This window comes from Carassius carassius, chromosome 9, assembly GCF_963082965.1.
Source record: "Carassius carassius chromosome 9, fCarCar2.1, whole genome shotgun sequence".
Taxonomy (NCBI): Eukaryota; Metazoa; Chordata; class Actinopteri; order Cypriniformes; family Cyprinidae; genus Carassius; species Carassius carassius.
This window is the reverse complement of record NC_081763.1, coordinates 17,404,278-17,428,025: the sequence shown is the minus strand read 5'-3', so window position 1 is coordinate 17,428,025 and position 23,748 is coordinate 17,404,278. Positions and strand designations below refer to the sequence as shown.

The 23,748-nt window shown below is 37.2% G+C and overlaps 2 protein-coding genes and 1 pseudogene across 2 annotated transcripts; all 3 read left to right on the top strand.

Annotated features, from left to right (window-relative positions):
• The first annotated feature begins 2,096 nt into the window (after positions 1 to 2,096).
• On the top strand, positions 2,097 to 8,510 carry LOC132148589 (progranulin-like; annotated as a pseudogene).
• A 5,208-nt stretch (positions 8,511 to 13,718) lies between these two features.
• Positions 13,719 to 18,396, top strand: LOC132149110 (RUN domain-containing protein 1-like). The gene is made up of 5 exons (XM_059558052.1): positions 13,719 to 14,376; positions 15,838 to 15,996; positions 16,127 to 16,325; positions 17,284 to 17,379; positions 17,447 to 18,396. Exons 1-5 carry the CDS (start codon positions 13,996 to 13,998, stop codon positions 18,316 to 18,318), a joined length of 1,707 nt encoding a protein of 568 aa, XP_059414035.1. The 5' UTR covers positions 13,719 to 13,995; the 3' UTR covers positions 18,319 to 18,396.
• Positions 18,397 to 20,771: 2,375 nt separating this feature from the next.
• On the top strand, positions 20,772 to 23,051 carry LOC132149109 (large ribosomal subunit protein eL27-like). Its single transcript, XM_059558051.1, has 5 exons — positions 20,772 to 20,841; positions 21,409 to 21,491; positions 21,590 to 21,759; positions 22,542 to 22,652; positions 22,964 to 23,051. The coding sequence occupies exons 2-5, from the start codon at positions 21,411 to 21,413 to the stop codon at positions 23,010 to 23,012; spliced, it is 411 nt and encodes a 136-aa protein (XP_059414034.1). The 5' UTR covers positions 20,772 to 20,841; positions 21,409 to 21,410; the 3' UTR covers positions 23,013 to 23,051.
• The last annotated feature ends 697 nt before the right edge of the window (positions 23,052 to 23,748 follow it).

Below are 23,748 nucleotides of genomic sequence, written 5' to 3'. Positions count from 1 at the left end.
TATAGATAGATAGACTACATATATAGATAGATAAACAGACAGATAGATGGAGAGATATCGACCAACAGCGACCCAAACACACTCACTTCCCTACAGCACAAGCTTTTCAGCGCAGTTTCCATGGGACGACACCGCCCACACAAGCACCTGCCAAACACAGCGACACACACGCGGCTACGTTTGCAACAACATTTTCACCGGAGGACGAGATAAACGCTTAGAAACGTCCATATAGCAAACATGATGCCTTGTATTTCTAGATGACAAAGACAAAGTTTACCAGTACTACGACACTATGAAAAAGGTTACCGGTACTTATCTGAACTAACGTCATGATCACTGCCACTAGATATAAAGAATTTTTTTTTTACTCGGTGCTACTCAATGACAGTAAAAAATAAACACAATTATATATATATATATATATATATGTGTGTGTGTGTGTGTCGTTATTGTGCACTGCTGCTCGTAGACTAGCTCCAGTGCTCATTGCTGCGATGCTAAATGATAGCAACTCACCAGGACACTTCACCAACTCTCCACTAATTCTCCTCGGACCATGCATAGGCTTTGACGGACATCAGTTCTTGGCAATTCCTCATTTGCCCTCATTTGGCTCGATCGAAATTACACGGCTGCGGATCATACATGTTGGCTCTTGCCACCTCTTCGCTGCGTTCCAGGCAGGTTTTTGAGCTCGTAATCACTAACTACTAACGACTTTGTACCGTTCCAGGCAAGTTACGCCAAACTTTCTGAGCGAAAGGAATTGTAACTAGATTTTATTTATTTTATTGCAACGTTGCATTGACCTAAAATCGTTTTTTCAACGTGTACCACTTGCATAAACACTGCATCCGTAGGCAGTATTATCCGTAGGGGCTGTCATCGTTGTTTCGCGTGCTGTGTGACCTCGGAACTCGGAGTACATCGATCTAGTACGAGACACGAGTTCATGGGTGGGAAGTCACGGGTTTGATTGCCGTTCCATTGCACTTTTTTTTCGGGTTTAAGGTTGGGGAAACACGGGTTACGGGCTGCCTGGAACGCGGCATCATACTAGACTGAGCTGAGGCTACCTTTCCTCGACTTCTCCCCAACGTGACGTCATCACCGTGTTGGGTAAAAAACCCGTTAATACCAAAAACTTAAAAAATAGGTATTTAAGACCATTTTTGAGACAATTTAAAAATGATATACATATCTTGAGTGATTTATGTACCCATTAATCGAAAGTGAGTGGTGGTTAACCTGCAACATGGCCTTTAAATTATGCCTAACCTAACTCTGAGACCTAAATCTTAAGGACAGTTTAGCAGGTGCATGCATGACCAATACGTGGGCCTACTTATATTCTGATTGTTCTTTAATACAGTATCTTGGAGAAAGGGACGTTTCATTTTTGTCTTTTGTTTTTACTATGGCGCCAAAAGTCGAATATTAGTGTTTTCTACGGGACTGTAGGTTATCCAAAACGTTGTTTCAGCAATGTGTTCAGGTGCCAGGTTTCCATTTTTTCATATTCAGAAATGTATAAAAAGCTTTTTGACATATTATACAATTTTCATATACTAATGGTCAGAAGACGTTTTTATTCAAAGTGACTTTAGACTATATATATATATATATAAATTATTATTATTTATTTATTTTCTGACGGAAAAAGATTCCATTACATTTCCAGGGAATCCAACACGGATGACGCCTCGTATTAACGGACAGTTACATTATCCAAAGGCTTTCCTCTAATGTAGGCGGAGTTTGAGAGAACTCTTTATTTAAGAGGCAAACATATTAACTCCAGCAGTTCAAGAAAGTTTCAAGGGAGCACGGTAGGTCTTGTATTTCCATAATTCGTTTCAGACGCCCTTTATGCATTTTCAAACAGCATGGAAGTTATGTGCAAAAGTGCTTTGCTCATTGTGTATCATTTTTACGTGTCACTTCATAGAAGATTTTTTTTCTTATAATGAACTAACTCACTTTTATGTTGTGCATTTAATGTTAATAAACTGTAAAAGAGAATTAAATGGAATGATGCATTTAATAAATTTCTCAATTATTTTATTTTGATCTAAAACGTTCTTTTGACAGATTTGTAATTTGGAGCCCACGGATCCACAAATCCACCTGTTCATTAAACATTTCAGAGTAAGTTGAATTGAAGTGCATCCTCTCTATTTCTTTTACTTTAGAAGAGGTTTATTGTTTCTGACATGAATTAATTTGAGCATTATTCTCAGTTGGAAATAGCTACAAAATTAATCAGTGAGTAAAAAAAAAAAAAGTTAAAGTACCACACTCACAGTTACCCCTTTTTGTGAAATGGAAGTTTAGGTGCTAAAACCAGTCTATCAGTCACAATGTGGCTTGGCATTCATAAGGAAACGGCACACTTTAAATTAACTGGTGCCCTTGGTGTGCCCTCAGTCAGAAATAAGAAAATAAGACACTCTCCAACTGTATAACAACAGTTTTTTTGCTGGCTTTGAAACTCTTTTTTTCTCAAACATTTATAAACCTGAGTTTTAGTTATTGTTTCTGGGGTCAGCGTAGTTTATCTGGTAAGCTTTTGCTTCAAATTTCTATATGTGGAAGAGGAAGTGGTACACTAAGTAAAATCATAAACTTGCACTGTTGTAGCTCAACAATACAGTGATTTATACATCTGAAAAGGTTTGTTAAATTGTGACCCTGCATCCGAGACGTGAAGGTCTGATGCTTACAGTATTCCAAATTAATGAAAGTTAGAATTTGCATTTTCTGCTTAAACACATCAAACACTTTTCACATAACTCTCTCTCGTTCCATCCAGATGTTGAAAGTGACATTAGGCCTCGCTCTGGTGACTCTGGTTGCTTGCTCGCAGTGCCCCAACAATGAAGTCTGTGACGTGGGCCAGACATGCTGCCAGGATCCCACCGGAGACTTCAGCTGCTGTCCTTACCATCACGTGAGCAACTAAACTAGTGACAGAAACATAAAGACAGTTTCATTTCAGACTATAGTGCCAGGTATTCTTCTATAAATATAATAAAGGTCGTAGAAAGTAGATCAGACAAGACAAGAGAAGGTAAATTGTACACTGATATGGAAGACTGTTCCGCGGTCACTGGTTTTTTATGCTCTGTCAGATATTCCTCAATAGCACCCTTTTTTTTAGACACATTCACACTGTAAGTTCATGTAATAAGCGTTATGATAAGGCACTTGTAGTATCAACATGCAAATTGCTATATGATGACTTTGCTATTCAAAGAGCTCAAAGAAATGAATCCAGGAGGTTGTGTCAAATGTCCAGTTTCAGTATTGGTCAATGAACTGTTTACAGTATGTTTGTGTGAATAATCAGCTCATACATGTAGGCCTGTCACGTTAACAACTTTTTGTTGTGCGATATATTGCCCCAAAAATAATAGCAATAAGCGATATTATTGTCTTTTTAAAGACCATTTTATGCCACTAAATAAATAATCATCATGTAACAGCATAATAATGCAAGAAGGCCTACACACTTAAAAATGACAACCAACTTTTAATTTTTAAGAATATTTAGATCATGGACATTAAGTATCAAAATACTAGATACCTTATAAAACCTGAATAAATAGTAAGTAAACATTTTCTAACAAAAATAGCAAAGTAACAAGTAGAAAAAAAGAAAAAATGCATTGAATGAGAACTTGAATGGAGATTTATCCATCTACAGATTTTACCCTGATCTTCTTTTCTCTGTAAATTAAGGGTGCACACTTTTGCTGAAAAACACAATAACTACTCACAGCAGATGTCTATGCACAAAGGCACAGGACCCTAAACAAGACCATATCTGCAGATTAAACTTTTTGTTTTGTAGAAGCATTTTTTTTATTTGAACTAGCACCTCACTCATGACTATAACATGCTTTGTACAAGAAGCTGCAAAAGTCACAGGCAAAAGTGGAATGTCCAAAACATGATGAAAAATGTTTAAGTAAATATAATGGGCAATGTATTGTGTCACCCAAAATTATTGATGTCATGTACATATATCGCGTGATAAGTCGATATATTGATTATTGCGACAGGCATACATACATGTGTATAATTATTTGTGTGTGTGTGTGTGTGTGTGTAGGGTGAGTGCTGTGAGGACCACCTGCACTGCTGTCCTGAAAGCATGCTGTGTAGTGTTGTGGACTCCACGTGTATAAACAGCACACATACACTGCCATTAGTGGAGAGGATACCGGCTAAACGGACCGACCTTCCCAAAGTGAGAAATTATAAAAAGAGTCTAAATAATAGTACTTGTAGTAGTGGTTTGTTATGATATAAAGTTCACCCAAAAATGGAAAATTCTGTAATAATTAACCCCCCCCCCTTCATTTTGTTCAAAATCTGAAAGGAGATATTTTGAAGAATGTTGGTAACTAAACCAATGTGGTAGCCATTGAGTATTTTTTTCCATACTATGAAAAATGAGGGTGAGTAAATGATATTTTGGGTGAATTGTCCCTTGTTCCTCAGTCGTTCAGAATGATTCCCTCATTACCTGCAAGTGAAGACGACATCACCTGTCCTGATGGCTCCTTCTGTCCTGCTGAGTTCTCCTGTCTGCTGATGGCTTCATCATATGGCTGTTGTCCTGTAGCACAGGTAAGTTACATTATCACAGGAATATGGGCCCAAACCACCAGCTTCTTGTCCATGACACGGTGTATTGAATGACCTCTCACCTGGTCACAAAAGAAGTGTGATGCTGCTAAAACATAGACCCTTAGAGATGTATACTTTTCTATACTTTTTTTGGTATAAGAATATATACTATGTTCTTCTCTTTTTCAGGGCCTTGTGTGCTCAGACGGGAAACACTGCTGCCCAAAAGACCACGAATGCAGTGCAGACAGCAGTTTGTGTGTCAAACTAAAAGGTATGGAAGAGACTGAAGGAATGAACGCGGACTAGAGACTTTCATTCCTTTATTTAAAGGAGATCCCATATAAATGTATTACCGGTTTACAGTAGTAACACTAACTGTATTCATTATGATAGGATATACATGTAGTTCATGGTGTTGGCCTGTGATTGTTCTTAGAACCAGTCGAGACTGTTCTTTGTGGAAATGGGACCTCAGAGTGTCCCGTGGACACCACATGCTGTGAGACAGAAGATGGTCAGTGGGCATGCTGCCCCATGCCAAAGGTAGTGGCACAGTTCAAATACAGTAATATGTGCAGAGACATGCAGACACTGAGTTCTCAGTTCAGAAAATGAAGCTGTTTTTTTCACAATCGAAGAAATATTTAAATCAATATGCATTTTTGAAACTGAATTTCTTCTATATTTGGAATATTTATCCATTTATTTAAAAATAAATAAATAAATATTATATAAATTTATATATATATATATATATATATATATTGATCAAATTATGGAATCCTTGTTGAATAAAATTATTATTTTCTTAATTTGTTTATGAATATATTGACTTGCATTCCTCTTTGTGCCATTTGTGTTTTCTGTAGGCTGTCTGTTGTGATGATAAAATCCACTGTTGTCCAGAGGACAGTGTCTGTGATGTTGAAGGCTCCAAATGTATGTCCACCAATCAGGAGCTGCCAATGTGGGCCAAGTTCCCTGCTCGTCTTAGAGCTGAATGGGAAGATCACAAACGTAGGCTATTGTCCGAGGGAGTTATTCATTTTCTTAAAACCTTCACTGATATAATTCAGCATTTTCTTTCTTTGTCCCTATTCTTCAAAAGCTGCAGAAATAAGGGCTGAAGCTGAACTCACTACAAACAGACAAATCACTACTGCTGGCATCCAAATGACTACACTGGCTGGTGCACTCCCCGAGAGTATGTGCATATTTGTACATACATACATGTTTTTTATGTGCATATAAATAATAACACTTCTTAAATGGTTTTTGTTATTGCCTTCTGTTCATTCAGCCTGTGATGTTCTGTGCAATGACACTGCAGCCTGTCAAGATGGAAGCACATGCTGTATAACTCAAGAAGGAGAATGGGCCTGCTGTCCTCTGCCACAGGTAAGTCACCCACTGACACTAACCAACCCTGATGCAGAGTTGTGTTTTGAGTTAAGTTAAAGCTGTGTGTTAATTTTCTCTGTAGGCCGTGTGTTGTGAAGACTTCATCCACTGCTGTCCTCATGGTACGACATGTAATGTTTCTGCCGGGTCTTGTGATGGGTCTTCAGGCTCTAAGCCTTGGCTGGAGAAGGTGCCTGCTCTCCCTAAAGCAGGTCAGAGGTCACCTGGGAACGTGAAGTGTGACTCTAGCCACGTTTGTCCTGACTCCAGCACTTGCTGTAAGAACACCGATGGAGACTGGAGCTGCTGTCCTTTGCCTGAGGTACAGTATATCTCAGAGATATCTCATATGTTTCTATCTAATCTTGCATGAGTAACCAAATGAGAAAATACACACTGCACTTACAACTTTGAATTTTATTACTCTGGTGATATCCCTCAGTCCCTCTTTCACAATGATGTCCTTCAAGTGTTCAGCAAAATTTTATTGAGAAACCCAACTGTGTAAGACCTCTTATCAGACAATTACCCTATTGCCTCTTTTACTCAGAAAGGATGCCTTTATTTGATCAAAAGTAAGTAAAACAGTACTATTGTGAAATATTAATTATAGAATAAAATTATAAAATTTTAAATAACTGTTTATTTAATTTTATTTTGATATACAGTAATTTAAAATGTCATTTATTCCTGTTATGGCAAAGCTGAATTTTCCAGGCATCAGCGTCACATGGTCCTTCAGAAATCATATTAATATGTGGATTTGGCACTTTAGAAATATTTGTGCTACTTAATATTTTTATGGAAACCAATGATAAAATATTTAAAGGATCCTTTGAATAGAAAGTCCAAAAAAAAGCAGCATTTATTTGAAACAGAAAATTTTAGTAACAGTATAAATTTATTTCCTGACACTTTGGTCAATTTAATGCATCCTTGCTGAATGGAAATTAATTTCTTAAAAAAAAATTTACTCTAAACTTTTAAACAGTGGTGTATGTAATTAAGTTAATTTTTGTCTTTTTTTTTCAAATGGTATTAAATTTGTTTTGCAATTTTTAAACAAATCTAGTTTTAAAGGAGCATGTTGTGAAGTTCAGATACCCCATAAGTTTTCAGCTCGTATCTTTTTCTCTTTTTTTTTTTTCCACAGGCTGTATGTTGCACAGATGGTGAACACTGCTGTCCAGTTAACTATAAGTGTGATGTGACCAGGGTGTCTTGCATCAAGGGAGATGTGGTGATCCCCTGGTACAATAAAGTTTCTGCTCTAAGCACACCAGCTCCAAGCTTGAATCTCGGTGCTGTTGAGTGCGACGAGGAGTCAAGCTGCTCTGCAGATTCAACCTGCTGTTATCTATCCATGGCAGAATGGGGCTGCTGCCCTCTTCCTGAGGTAAGAATATGTGTAAGTGGACTGGCTACAAAAAATCTATTAACATTAAATATATTTAATACACCTCTTATATGCCATAGGCTGTTTGCTGCCCAGACCAGGAGCATTGCTGTCCCAAAGGCTACAAGTGTGATCTGCGTAGACGCTCCTGCATTAAAACCACCTGGCTGCATGTGGAAATAGTCCCATTTGCCCACATTGGCAGCCAAACACTACAGTCGAGCATCTCAGAAAAAGACATTCAGTGTGGAGAGGGATATAGTTGCAAAGACAGTGAGACCTGTTGTCCAACCTCCCAGACCACCTGGGGCTGTTGCCCATCTCCAAAGGTAATGCATTAAACCTTAAAACAATACTTCACCCAAAAATTACAAATTTATTCTCAATTACTTAATGTTATAATACTTATATGGATAGAAAGGAAAAAATGTGTCATCATTTACTTGCATCCATGTTGTTCCAAAGTTTCTTTCAGCTGTGGAACACGAAAGAAGAAGAATTTTCTTTCTGTCTGTATTTTTTTATTCATACAATAAAAACCATTGGGGTATCTTTTTTAATCGTGCATGTTTGAAACAACATAAGGATGAGTAAATAATGACAGAATTTACATTTCTGAGTGAACTATCACTTTAAATCTTACATGTAACGCTATATCCTCAAAGTTTAAATTCATGGAAATGGTTTAAAGATGTTCCAGTGCATAAAAGCTGCATCAAACAATACATTTCCTTTGAATATGTTAATGTAAATGGCCACACTGTCTTGTGATCTTAGTTCTATTGACTTTTCTGTATATTCAAATGACAGTCAAATTGTAAATGTTTATCTTAGTCAGGTTCCAGTTTTTGTTCTTGTACTTTCCCTCACTCCTCTCTTCCCTTTGTTATTGCTCTCTGTGAAGGCGGAGTGCTGTGATGATATCAAACACTGCTGCCCTGCTGGATACAAATGCGGCGAGGGCGGAATTTGTACTTCAGTCTTAGGCTTTAACTGGAACAACTGGAACAACTGGAGGGCGTTCTTCTCCAAGAAGAAACGAGCTAGTACTCTGTAAAAAAAAAAAAAAACACCTGGGTTGTTCCCACTCAGTGGGGTAAATGGCCAAAACTACCCAACGTGTCAGATTTTAAGAAGAAATTTAATTTATCAAAGTACTAATCAGAAACACTCAGATGTTTAATTTGCATGAGAAAGTTTCATTAGGGCTGTATGTGATGGTTAATATCTGTTCCCATTGTCTATCATCAGTAATACCAACTACATTTTATCTACTGAGCCATTTTACACTGTACATTTACACTAATACTTTCCATTTTAAGAAGGGATAATTATAAGTGTAAACTGTTCATCATTTTTTTTGGTTTTGGTAACTGTTCGGTTTATCTGAAGAATAATTTGACTATGGAATGATGAAAATATGAAACACATATGCATAGATTATCTCTAGTCTTAACACACTTCTGTCATTTTAACTTGTCATGTACAAATATCACTGGCCTCTCTCTATGGTTTACAGGTTACATATTTTCAGACTTGATCTTGTGTCTCGTGATTATGAGCACATATTAAATTGGTCTCTTCAGATAACAAACATTACCTTTTCTATGTAACTTCCTTATTGCAGCTCTTTACCATTAGTTGTGTAATTGTCTTCTTTATTGATTTAAGTGCTGGTTTTTCAACAGTTATGTTGATTATGTTGAGACCATTGTGAAAGACAACTAAAAGATATCTTAAGTAAAAATGTGACCAATCTGAAACCTTGACAGCTCTAAAAAAGAAATAAATGAGAGAAATGAAAATGGTCTGTCTTTTGAACCTTCTTTTCACTTTCAAATTGATCCAAATTCAAATGTATTAAATGCATTTCAAATTTATATATTGAGAGAGCTATATATATTGTTTACAATAGTTAGAAAAAGTAATATTTATTTTATAAAGATATATAATAATTGCAAATAGGTTTTTTTTCTTCCAAAAATGAAGGTATGTTTATCATTTTTGTATATAAGAAAGTAGAAATTTTATGTGTTGGTAATCTTGAACATACATCAGCATGCTAAGAACTTCCTAAGATGACAGAAAATGTCTTTGGGAAAAGAAGAAAATACATTTGAAGTGTAATTTGACTGATTAGTTTGTCTCAGGTCAGGTCCCATTACATTACATGGAGAGGCCTTCTCTTTTTAGGACACACTTGTGTCAGAGACACTAGTCACAGGCAGAGGGCAGCAGAACACAAGATAACAGACTAAAGAACCCTTCAAACTGTTGCTGCAGCCAAGTAGGGCTCGCTGCAGCCTGCGGTGGACATCCAACCCCGCCCACATCCAAGCGTGACGTCAGATACCCCGCCCACATCCAAAGACGTCACATATCCAACCCTGCCCACCCGGATGTGCCATCATAAACCGCGCCTATATCCGTCTACGTCACGTTCTCATTAAATTTCAAACAGGAAGAAGCGTCGAGAAGACTGAACTGAAGAAGTTTGTGATGTTTTTAATCGGTAAAAGAAGGAAATATTGTTTTGCGATCGCCAGAAAGAAGAAGAAGTTGTTGTTATCTGTATTTGCCAGTTGCCCAGAAGAGGAAGAAGTTATCTGCCATGGCTGTAAGTAATGAAAAATTCGGTTTTTAGCCCAAAAGTGTTTGTCACACTCACTGTATGTCTCTGCTTAACGTTAATAGTTAAAATGGTAAAATGTACACATTAAATTATCAATTAATATTTTGTTAGACATGAAGTGAAACGATAGCACACAGGCACGTTATAAGGCTACCAACACTGCTGTGTTTACTTTCATAATGTCTATAATGCTCCTAACTGTATCCTGATAAAATGTATGTGCATTGATTCATCCTTCATGTTTTTTTTTTTATATCCCTGACACATAATACTGATCTCTCTCTCACACACACACACACACACTCACACTTCACCTCTCTCACATACATGTACTCCCCTGGCCCCATGCAAAACACATGGAATATATTTAATGATATACACTGACAACTCTTGCACAATAACTTGTTTGAGCAACCACACAATTCACTATGTCTTACTATGTCTCTGTTCGTGGCAAATCTTTGTATCCTTCTATATACACATAATATTTATCATGTTTTACAGGATCCTACACCTCTGCAGTCCAAACCTGATCCAGAACAGTTCTGCCGTGATGGGGGGGTTTGAATGTCCCTGCTGCAGTTTCACCACTGAAGAGAAGTTATTTTTTACACTTCACCTTCTAGAGAACCACATAAGTCATGCAGTGGACCATGGAGGTATGGTGAGAGCATGTCTTTAGATAATGATTGGTTTTTGTGTTTTTAAATCATATATGCATGTATATGTATGTTGTATAATCTAAATATGTATGTGAATCTCAAAGAACAACAAGATGAACTGTAGTTTCTTGGGAACCACTAAAGTGATGAGAATATTGTTGTTATTTATCTATGTGTGTTTTGTAACTTGCTGTGTACACTCTACACTTTTGTTAATTTTTTTTTCTACAGGTTACTTCATCTTAAAATGAATGGCCCGTGGAAGATCATTATAACCAAGGTACGAGAATGCAATCATCAGTTTTTTTTTTCAGTCCTTGTTCTGTAGTTTTATGTATAAAAAAAAAAAATAATTATACATTTAAATATTTGATAGAATATTCCAACCCAGAGAGAGGGACTGGATTGTGGTCTGTTCATGCTGATGGTAAGCAGTGAATTACAGATTCTGAGCAGTTATGGGGATGGCAGAAGTTTAGTTTAGTTTACATGCAGTATTTAGATGAATACGGTCTAGTGTTATCTGTACGTTACAGTAAATTGGTGTCAGTTAATTTCAATATTTGAATTTTCTCAATGGTATTTGTTGTCTGTTTCAGTATGCACTCTATATGGCCCTGGACTGGACATTTGACTTTAGCCAGGTGATGACCTCAAATTTTCTTTTGGAAGGTTTTCCTTTTTTATTTATTTATTTTTTCCAGAAGTTTTTTCAAATGCATTCTCAGTTTTTTATTTTGGGTTTTATCTGTTAGGATGACATCCCTCAGCTCCGAAGGTGGTGGTGTAGTTTGCTCTTGCAAAACATGTCCCATCCAAGGTACACACAACTGGTTAATGAAATGAAATTGAATCTTCTGCATTCAAACTACCCAGACACACTAAATGTTTCCTCCTAGAATGTTAGGCACTGCAGTAGCAAAACTTTGGAGAGGCCACAATGTTGAATGTTTAGAAATGTGTTGAATGCTTTGAGTGGTTGGAAATACTAAAAAGATGCTCTACAAATGGTCCATTTACCTAACCTTTGAGTCTGTCTTTAGGTTGTCAGAGTCCACCATCACCAAACAGCCAGCTAGTACGGAAACTGTGATGGGTCAAGATGACAGTGATGAGGTAAAAACATTTTTTTTTTTTGTGAAAATAATTATAGTAATTTTAGATTTACCCCACAAACACAGTTTATTTTTTACTTTCAACAGAAGATCGAAGAGGAACTGAAGAGGAAGTTCATAAGGGACATTGGTGTAGCATGGTGCTGGGTTCAGAGCCACTGTGAGCTGTTCCATGGAGAGGTGACAGAGCCTGAATTTCTCCAGATGGACGAAGAAAAACAGTCTAATATAATCAAAGACTACCTGAAAAGAGAGACTGAGAAAGCAAGGGATGCCTGTGTGTTTGTCTTTGACAATCGCGAGGATATGGAAACGTTCTTATTAAAATGTGTTGATGAACAGGGGCTGAAAGTCAATAAAATGTTTCTGGGAGTTATTTAATTTATAATAATTTATTTACTCTACATTGTTGAATATTATTGTTTTGTGAAATAAATATAACAATACCCAAGGGATGTCTTTTTATTGATCTTTATGCATCCGTAGGACTTGGACACATTTTTATATATATTTGTGTTGATGGAAAAAGGCCCAAAAGTCAATGCCATGTTACTTACATAATCTATCAAAGCAACCAATGACTTAAGCCTATGTATGTGTAGCTTAGTCTATATAGAGAACCGTCAATCCTATCATGCAAATGTAGTTGCTCTTTTTTGCGAGGTGATACATTTTTTTTTTCCATGCTATAAAAAATATTAGTGTGTAGATCATAATTGTTCTTGTATATAATTAAAAGGAAAACAAAAATACTTAAAACCAAATGAAGTATATAAATTTGCCAATTTCAGCAACATTTTTTTTTTATTTAAAATGAAAGAAATTTGAAAAATAAACACATTTAAAAAAAAGCAAAGAGGGGAGGATTCCAGTTATTGCATAACACCCATATTTATCCTTAAAATAGTGATATGATCACTAACATTCCTACCTTATAAGTGAAACATATTTTTAGAGAATTAGATAAATAAAAATGCTTTAAACAAAATTGTCTACTTAACTTTCATATTGTCTAAGGTATGTTACAATCGATCATAAAATATGTGAATTTGTCATTTACATAATCGAACAGCGGAAGGTATAAATATTATATTAATTTACCTAAGTATAATCAACCAATGCAGGCGTTTTACCGGCTGTTTGGATGAATTTACTTCCATACATTAGAGATGTGGCCTAGGTTTAATTTGTACTATTTAAATTTATTTAATACAAGTTATTTAACCTGTATTAGTAAAACGAAAGATAACATTATTTAATTTGATCCCCGAAACAATATACTTCCGATAAAATTGATTCAATTTTGTTTACGTCTTAAAATTGTACTTTGACAAAATGTTAATAAAAAAAAAAAAAAAAAAAAAAAAAACATACTTCCGCCATTTTTGCACATGCGCACAACACATGAGTTGTCACCTGGCATCACCCGATGACGTATTTTTACGTATGGCATAGGCGTGGCGTCTGACGTCACACTTGGATGTGGGCGGGGTTGGATGTCCACCGCAAGCTGCAGCGAGACGCTCCTCGCTGCAGCTGGGATCTCCCAAATCAACATAGGATGCGTTTCCCAAAAGCAAAACTGATAGTTTACCAATATAATTCAATAGAACTTGCAACCATAGTTATCTAACAATGCTTTTAAGAAAAGTAGCCCTGGTCGATAGTGCTAATACAAATCTCTGCTGGGACAGAACAGTCCAATGGTGTGTTTTTGGCACGCAGTCCAAGCCACTGACACTTACGGTAAACATAAAACAAACACACAGAGAACGGAAGGAAGCGTAAATATGTACAGAAACGCTTAACAAACTGTAAAGCCGTCGATTTAACTGAGCGTTTCTCTGACGTCATTACGCAGTAACGTAAACATCCTGCCCACACATTCGTTGATACATAGAACATTTTGATGGAACGCACGTTTGTTGGTATTGTGGTGCGTTGGTTCCATCTTATCTCAAGATCTTAGTCGTTTCTATTACGTTGCAATGTTTTCTGAAGGCGCAAGTGCTACTCTGCGCTGCACCTGCTAAAGCTGTTGTTGCGTACATTCTGAGTTCACGTTAAAACAATTGCGCATCGGTTGAGTCGGTCGAGGTTGTTTTCAGTTAAAGGACAGCCAGGCTGTCTGCCTCAGCTACCAATCACATGTCGACGGAGGATCTGTCCACTTCCGACAGCGAGGCTGCCATCGCGGGAGCCGGGGAGCGCTGGGCGCCGGTGGGAGCCGTGGCCAGCCCGGATGATGAGCAGTGGAAGAGGGGCACGCGAGCTGGCTCTGTCTCGTCCAGCGATCCAGACCTGGTATCCAGGCTGAGGAAGCTGCAGGATGAGCAGGAGCAGCTGAACTCGTCGCTCCTCGCCTTAACGTCTCACTTCGCTCAAGTGCAGTTTCGGCTGAAACAGATCGTCCACGCGCAGAGCGACGAGAAAGAGAGGATGCTGCTGGAGCTGGAAGAGTTTGCCTTCAAAGGATGTCCTCATGTTATAGGCTGCAGGGCACAGGATGCTCAGATGATGGAAAACTCTGTGAGTTTCATTGTTTTCTGTAGTAGTGATCTCTACCCTGCAGGGAATAATAATAATAATATAAAAAACATAGTAAACCAACCAAGATCTCCCAAGAACCAGCTGGCAATCCATCTAAATACCAGCCTGGCCACACTGAGGTCCAGCTAAGATATGACTCTAAACAAGTGCTTGTAGGAGAGTGGCATGAAACCCTTTCTAATACATGTAATATACAGGAGGGCTTTTCAATCTTTTAGACACCATGGGCCCTAAATATGATCATCCTTGTGTTAGGGACCCCATCCTAAATTTGAAAGACATTTATGTCATCTCCTGTATAAAGACCCAAATTACACTGTGGACAAATTATTATTATAAATGTGTCTAAGTTATTATTTGGGAAAATATTTATTTTCTATTACGTTACATTATAATTTTTTTCCTACTTGTTATAGTACTGTACTGTTATATTTATTTATTTACTTATTTTTATCTATTCTAATCTAGTTTTTAGTTATTTATTTGTTATCTTATTTTTTTTATTAATTATACATTTTCACATTTTTTACACTGTTTTTCTGAACTTTTCAGTGGACCCCAGTTTGAAAACCTCTGATCTACAGGGTCATCAGTGTTATTTTGTTTTCAGTAGGCCTGCTTCAACAGTCTTCAATAGTTCCTGTAACAATATGCACCTGTGACACCCACCCATTATAACACAAACCCCCTTTCATTTACACATGATCAGCCTATACAATATATCTCCGTGATGCCCTCGGGAATCATTTCTATTGTTGAAAGGCATTTTTTGTGACATTCAAGTAACTTATCAACACCCTCTTAAAAATTATCAACACAGTATAGTGACACAAATTACAGTAAACACTATACAAGTAACATCTGAAAGTCACTCTTTCCCTGTATTTCTTCCTGCTGGAGTATCTTGTTGCTGTCATTAAAATGCATTAATTTCCTCTTCTTTCCTCCTCTGCACTCTTTGCTTTCAGGATGAATTGGTGAGTACCATGACCCTTGTTAAGTATTCCTGATATGACTGAGTTCATACTTGATTTGGTTTTGTTCGGTCTCTTTTTCTTTTTTATATTAATCGGTTACATTTGTGTTTCCCAGAGTCTATTAAATATAAAATCTTTGCAAAAATATAGTCAAACTATAACCATGTTGTGTGTATAGCAATGTCTATCCTGAATTGCTTTGCATTTCAATAATAATATAAGCAAAGCTAAACCAAATGAAGCAAACTTATCTTTCACCAGAGCATATGCAAATATGTGGATATTTTAAGTTTGGCTTAAGGTTTTTTAAGTTTATTTATTATTTATTTATTTGTTTGTTTATTTGTACAGGGACAATGCACAACAACAGTGTTGTGCCAGAGTTAGCTATAAAGCTAATTTGCATCTGCAGTCCCTGGGTTCTGTTCATTTGATTGTCTGTTTGTGCTTTTATAATATGCAGAGTGAAAGAGAGAAGAGGGAACGCTTGGAAGCTCAGAGAAACAAGCAGAAGGAGCTGATTCTCCAGCTGAAGTCTCAGCTTGATGACCTGGAGCGCTTCGCCTACCAGGAGGGCAGCTATGACTCCCTGCCTCAGTCTGTGGTCATGGAGAGACAAAGGGTACATCTGATAATATACTCTCGTGCTGTTGACATTAGTCTGAAAGTCATTTAAAGATGTACTGGTCTAATTACCCTTAAAACCATTGTTGGGGCATTTGATTTAGTGTCTGTCCACCTCAAATCTGTAGGTGATCATTGATGAGCTGATTAAAAAGCTGGATGTGAATCTGAATGAAGACATTGGGAACCTCACTCCAGAGGAGCTGCGACAGAGAGTGGACGCTGCTATAGCTCAGATAGTCAACCCGGCTCGAGTCAAAGAGCAGCTGGTGGAGCAGCTCAAGACCCAAATCAGAGACCTGGAGATGTTCATTAACTTCATACAGTGTGAGGAGCTCTGCTTATGGGTCAATGATGGGATGCACTATCATTCAAACATTTGGATTCTGTAAGATTAAAGATGTTTTTGAAAAAAATAATTTTATTCTCACCAAGGCTGCATTTATTTGATCAAATACACTTAATGTGATGTTATTCCAATTTAACAGTTACTGTTTGTTTTATTATGTTTTAAAATGTAATTTATTCCTGTGATGTCAAAGCTGAATTGCAGCTTTACTCCAGTCTTTAGTCAAGTCTTATGTATTAAATAGTACTTTATGCAATACAGATTGTTTCAAAGCAGCTTCACAGTAATAAACAGGAAAATAACAGTGTTAATGTTCATTAATTATGGAGCACATTCAGCTTCAGTTCTAATTCAGCTCTACAGCAGATAATAGTGTCATTGTCCAGCTTTATTCAGGTTCAGTGTTGAATCAATTCAGTTTAATAACAATGACAAGTGTTGCAAAGTTCATCAATTATGAAACGCCTCAGCTGTTTGTGTTCTTACCTGATAGTGTATGTACAGTCAAATCAGTAAAAGTTTCTGAATATAAATTGGCGTGATCCTTCAGAAGTCATTCTTAAATGCTGATTTGGTGCTCTGGAAACATATTATTATGTTATATTATTAATTATTATTATTAATTTTTTTTGTGTGAAAAACGATGCATTTTATTACAGGATTCTTTATTAAATAGTAAGTTTTTTTGTTTGTTTTTTAAATCAATTTAATGTATCGTTGCTGAATAAAAGTGTCAGTATAATAAAAAAAAAATGTCTTTTAGAAAAATCTTACTAACCCCAAACTTTTGAACAGTAGTGGTTATCAGTGATAGGCCACTATCTGCAGAGCCCAGTGTACTAGTTTACTGTGCACAATATCTCATCTGTCACCTTTGAGTTTGAAGTTTTGAGTTTAAATATATTTAGATTACCATCCTGTTCTTGCTCATCTCAGATGAAGTGGGGAACCCTCTGTTAAATGATGGTGTGAAGAGCCAGCAGGCCCATGCTGCCGGACCAAACACTGGAGCCACAGGAGGGATGAAGCGAGGTAATTATGCTTCATAATACCTTTTTTTCTTGGATTTTATAGCTAAATCCCTTCTCTCTGTCCAAAGTGGATCCCGAACAGGCCCAGAGGATGCGGGAAACCGGGCTTCAGCTGATCCAGAAAGCCTTAGCAGTGCTCCAGATCTTTGCACTGAGTCAGTTCGGTTGTGCTGCGGGCCACATGCCCCAGAACCTGTGGTCTCAGGGTGGGGAGGCTCAAGACTACACCCCCTTGCTGCAGAAACTCGAAGGAGCCGTGGAGCACGTACGTCTGCAAGCCTCCTGCCAGCAGCCCAACTCTCAGGAGGAACACGTGGTCAGTTACTCTGCCTGCCTGTCGCCTGGAGGACCTCGGGATGAACTCACCTCTTCTGTGCGTAAAGAACTGGCTTTGGCACTCCGGGACCTGTTGGCCCATGGACTGTACGCTCCTTCCCAGGGTATGAGCTTGGTCCTTGCCCCCATTTCCTGCCTCCTGCCCTTCAGCTCTTCTCCGCAGACTCTGCATCCCTGGGAACTTTTCATCAACTACTATCATTCCAAAAATGGCCAGGCATTTGTAGAATCGCCCGCTCGGCAGCTCTCGCAATCCTTCAGTTTACCTGTAGGGGACGGTCCTGTGACGGTCACGCCCAAGCAGTCTCTGTTATGGGCCATCCATACAGTTCTCAAAGAGCATGCACGATTCAAGCGTAGCGCGGACTCTGAGTTTAAGGCCTTAGTGTGCATGGCACTCAATGAGCAGAGGCTTGTGTCCTGGCTCAACCTGCTGTGTAAGTCTGGGACGCTCATCCACTCACACTACCAGCCCTGGAGCTACATGGCCCAAACAGGCTTTGAAGGTGCCCTACGCATCCTGGGCCACCTCAGCCATCTCAAATTCAGCCTTCCTGTAGACCTGGCTGTCAGGCAGCTTAAAAATATCCAAGATGCTTTCTAAACAAGATGAAAATATGGCCATTTTAGCAGGTTGAGGAAAAAAGGGAACCCTCCCAATCCTCATAATCTCAAAAATTGGGATAGAAAAAAAAACTATAATTACAATATAATACTAATATAAAGCTTCACACAAAGTTTAAATCAAATTAAAAGATACTCCAAAATCAACAAGTCCACTGGAATTAAAAAATCTGAAATGAGGCAACTCCTGCACTTTCTAGAGACTGTTGGGTCTTGTCTCTAAACTGAAGAGGATGATGATGAGCCTTTTCAGGTTTTAATATGCTGCACTGGTCACAACTTAAAGGAAATGTGCTCAGTTTAGTGACCCTGAGCGTGTAACTGCCTCCACATAACCTTTGAGGGGATTTGTCCTCTTAAGCTTTTACCAAAATCAACCACTATGTAGAAAAATGATTTATTACTTGAAATCTTTTCAAGGGCCATTGCATTTGATTGAGATGCGCTACTATATAGTTATAAAACATTGACATAATGGTTTACTTGCATTATTTGTTATAAACCTATGTAGCCAAGTGCACTCATTTTCTGAGCTTGCTCTACATTATTGTACAGCGGTTTACAGACAAATCAAAAGGTGTTTTTTGTTTAAGATATTTATTAAGGGTCATTACATTTCAAACACTGGGACATAGTGCATATCATGTCCTGTTCTGTGCTGCTCTGTGCATTTGTATCGCTTTCTGAGGAGAACATGCATGCTGGTGAGACCTCACTTAGGTCAGTCAACACACTCAGGTCATTCTGAACAAACAAAGACATGCTTATTGGTGTTAGTAAACCACTGGAAAACCACTTCTCTCCTCTAACTCCTTTCCACAGACAGTTGACACCTTAAAAATGATTGTAGAATACTGTATCTTGTGTAAGTGCTGCTCATTCGCTGCTGCTGCAGAAGGAAATGAACAGCGAGTGAACTGAATTAAATTGAGGTCATTCAGCATATTTGCTGAATATGAGTTTGATATGCTGTGCATCGGCACTGACTGAATTATTTATGGCCTGTTATGCTATGCCAGCGTTCAGAGGCTCTGCTTGAATACCTGCTGTTTCCGTCTTGTCGATCCTTGTTTACTGCTCTGAAATATTGAATGTACAATCCCTGAAATTGTATCCTGCTACTGTACCTGTTCTGATTCCTTAAACCACCCTGAATACTGATTGACTGAAACCTTCATCCAGTAAGAATGGACTGTTTGTTACTACATCATGGAAATGGATTCAGCAATCAGTGTATTTCTCTGCAACATTAGAACATGGAGGAATGGTTATGATGCATTTATTAGCCCTTATTTAATGTATTTTTTTTTCTCACTTGCTTTTTTCTTTTATATTAATATATCATTTTATTATATATATATATATGCTTGGCATATTTTGATGTCCATTTGTTTGTTTTGTCCTATCTTATCTATTTAAGAAATTATTATTTTCTTTGTACCTCTTCTTGGAAAGAAAAAGACTTTCAGTTATTTCAGTGGTGATTTCAAATCAGTGTCAATAACATTCCTTTTTATAAAATTTGTGCCATCATTTTTGGATGTAATGATGGTCTCACTTCAGTGATTTCATGGATTAAATATACTGGATGGTCTGTGTATCTAAAGCAGTCATATTTTCTCACTTCTCATCAGCTCTTTCTTTTAAACAATGTAATTTAATATATGTATGATTTACAGAATAGTTGTAGTCATTATAGTAATAGCTGTAAATTTAGATAGAGAAATATCTTCTATCAAATTGAATTCCATTTCAGTTTTTGAATTTCTGAAAACTGTAAATTGAATGTAAACTTAAGGAATTAGAATGAAGGGAAATTCCGATTTCAGTTCTGAATTTGAATTGTGGTAGCACAATGCAGAACTTTAAATTGAGTTTAAAATGAAGCAGCTATAATTAAAATAGAATAAAATGACAAGAAATTCACAAAAGTACATTCTAGCGTATAAAAAAGTAAAAATGCTTAATAATTACATTTTTATTATAAATAGTCCATACACTTTATCATAAACATAAGGTATTTCCAGATTCAATAAATTACAGTAAAACAATTCCATTTAAAAAATAATTACATTTTTCTGAAAATATTATGATGGGTATATTGGTGCATTGAGAAACACTTTTGTTATGTTTTATTTAATTTTATTTATTTATTATTTTTTGTTGAAGTCGTCCGAATTTAAACTTAATTACTGAATGTATTTTTCTGTCATTTTAAAGCACAAACGAACTACAAGGAAGACATTATTTTCTTCTTTTCCAATGTATTTATTTATTTATTTGCCAAACCTGAATACACGTGACCGCATATGTGAAACTTCCACGCGTTGCTCACAGACTCTGCAGTAGAGGGGTACATTCCATAGACATTATGTCTATGGTACATTCAATAAATTGTCTACTAACAAATTGACGGAAATACGTCACTGGCTGTCAGTGCCAAGGGTCACGGCTCGCTCTTTCTACTTCCTTTCCCGTTATCGTCGGCCATTGAGCACCATCAGTAAGTTTCACACACGAGAAAATAATCCATGAACATCGATAAAGAAATAAGGCTTGCTGGATTCCTTTCATGTTGCTTACAGAGAAAATACCCCTGACGACTATCTAAAGTGTTTATTGTCTGACTATGTCCTCTGTTTTGAAAGATAATGGGTTTATAGTTCGCTCCATGTCTGTTTGCGACGTGAAAGTTTTCCTGTTCGTCCACGATAGATGAGGAGCTACGGTTATTATTATAAGTGTGCAAGAAACAGTAATATGTTAATAAAGATCAAATAAAGTTCCGTTGTGGAAGGGCTAGGATATTTATTCCGACTTGAACGTTATAATACAGCGGTATAATTACGAGTTAGCACAGTGCTATGCCTAGATGGATCTTGTTTAATAAACGTGCTGCCCAGAAGAAACAACTTAAAATATATCGCTTCCTTTTAACTACGACAAGTTATTATGTTGCGTTATTGTTTTTCTCACTGTAAGAGGTTAATTGCGTGTATTGTGCTACTGGTGTCTTGTATTCTGGTTTTGTTTTTGGAGCTAATGTAATGCTCAAACTCGTGTTTTTCAGAGATGGGCAAGTTTATGAAACCTGGTAAGGTGGTGATGGTCCTGGCTGGACGTTATGCCGGACGCAAGGCTGTGATTGTCAAGGTACTGTTCATGTTAAACAGTATCAAGGAGAAGATGTTTGAGTATAACACGTTGAGTGTTTTTATATTGACCGTGTTGTGCTGTGTTTGTTTCTTCAGAACATTGATGATGGCACCTCGGACCGTCCTTACAGCCACGCTCTGGTCGCAGGCATCGATCGCTATCCTCGTAAAGTCACCACAACCATGGGCAAGAAGAAGATTGCCAAGAGGTCCAAGATCAAGGCATTTGTGAAGGTGTTCAACTACAACCATCTGATGCCAACCAGGTATGCAGAGCCTGAACAGTCGGAGAGCAGGAATTAATTCAGGGTCTCTCTTGTTATTGACTAATGTTTTCAGAGGAAACATTTGCTGTCTATTAACACAAGTCCTCTTATGTTCACCAAGGCTGCATTTATTTGATCAGAAATGCAGTATAAATGTCAATATTGTGAAATACTGCTAAAATGTAAAAGAACTGTTTACTACTGTAACATTTTAAAATACAATATAATTCTTTGATGGTAAATTTTTTATCTTTAGCATCATTACTCCAGTCTTCAGTGTCACATGATTGTTTAGAAATCAGTTTGCTGCTCATGAAACAATTCTTGTTAGTTTTGGAAATAGTTGTGCAGTTTTTTTTTTCGGATTTGTTTGATGAATGGAAAGTAAGCAGTATTTGTTTGAAATAAATCTTTCGTAATATTATGAAGGTCTTTACTGTGATTGGATCAATTGAGAACATGGAGAATAAAATCACTTTTCCAAAGAACGCCCTGCTGACCCTTAATTTTTGTACAGTAGTGGATATAGACACAAATTTTGATGACTGATTCAGATTGAATTATGGTTATACTTGTCTTATGATACCCAGAGTGACACAGTTTTGTGCATGGGGTGCTTTCTTGATGGAACTTATCCAGTTGCAGATACTAATTAATAGATGCTTATTGGGTGCCCTGTATTGATTTTTGTTTTTATAAATTTAGGGTTTAATTTGACCACTTTAAAAAAAGCAGGGTTTAATTATGTACATTTGTCTAATAAGTGCATCATCTTTTCTCAGATACTCTGTTGACATTCCTCTCGACAAAACTGTTGTCAACAAGGATATGTTCAGAGATCCTGCTCTGAAGCGCAAGGCCAGGAGAGAGGCCAAGGTTAAGTTCGAGGAGAGGTATGTTTTTGTCACCAGATCTCAACTACTTCATTTTACAATTAAATGCTACGTTATTGATTGTAAATGATTACATGTTATGTTAAAAGCCAGATTATAATGTGTTTTTAGTGTAGTACTAAATTTGATGCAGATTGTGTTGTGGAAAGTTTACTCAGTCTTGCTGACTTCAGCTTCTGTTTAGAGATGACTGTAGTAAAAGTTTGATCTTGTTGGGCACTGGAAATTTTCTTTGATGCACTCAATAAGAAAAGCATGTATTGTCCTACATGTGGTGATACATTGATGAAAGTGAATGTTTTCTTTTATAGGTACAAGACAGGCAAGAACAAATGGTTCTTCCAGAAGCTCCGATTCTAAGCTTTCATTGTTTGCGCAAATAAATCTGTAAAAATCTCACTAGGTAGTCCTTGCCTTATTTCTGTTGGCTTTGGTATCTTATCTTTTATTATTACTTGAGACATCATATTAATTTTTGAATTGATATCATCACTCATTTTCCACCCATTTGTAAACCGTATTAGCAACTGTATAAGTGCTACAATAAACAGCCAAGAGGTACTGCAGACCCAGACGGTTAAAGGGATAGTTCACCCAATAATCAAAATTGTCATTAATAACTCACCCTCATGTCGTTGCAAACCAGTAAGACCTTCGTTCATCTTCGAAACACAGTTTAAGATATTTTAGATTTAGTCAGAGAGCTCTCAGTCCCTCCATTGAAACTGTGTGTACGGTCTACTGTAACATCATCAGAGTAGTCCATGTGAATTTTTTGAAGCATTGAAAAAAATTTTTTGTCCAAAAATAGCAAAAACTACGACTTTATTCAGCATTGTCTTCTCTTCCGTGTCTGTTGTGAGATTTCAAAACACTTTAGTGATCTCCGGTTCACGAACGAATCACTCGATGTAACCGGATCTTCTTGAACCAGTTCACCAAATCGAACTGAATTGTTTTAAATGGTTCGTGTCTCCAATAAGCATTAATCTACAAATGACTTAAGCTGTTAACTTTTTTAATGTGGCTGACACTCCCTCTGAGTTAAAACAAACCAATATCCCGGAGTAATACATTTACTCAAACAGTACACTGA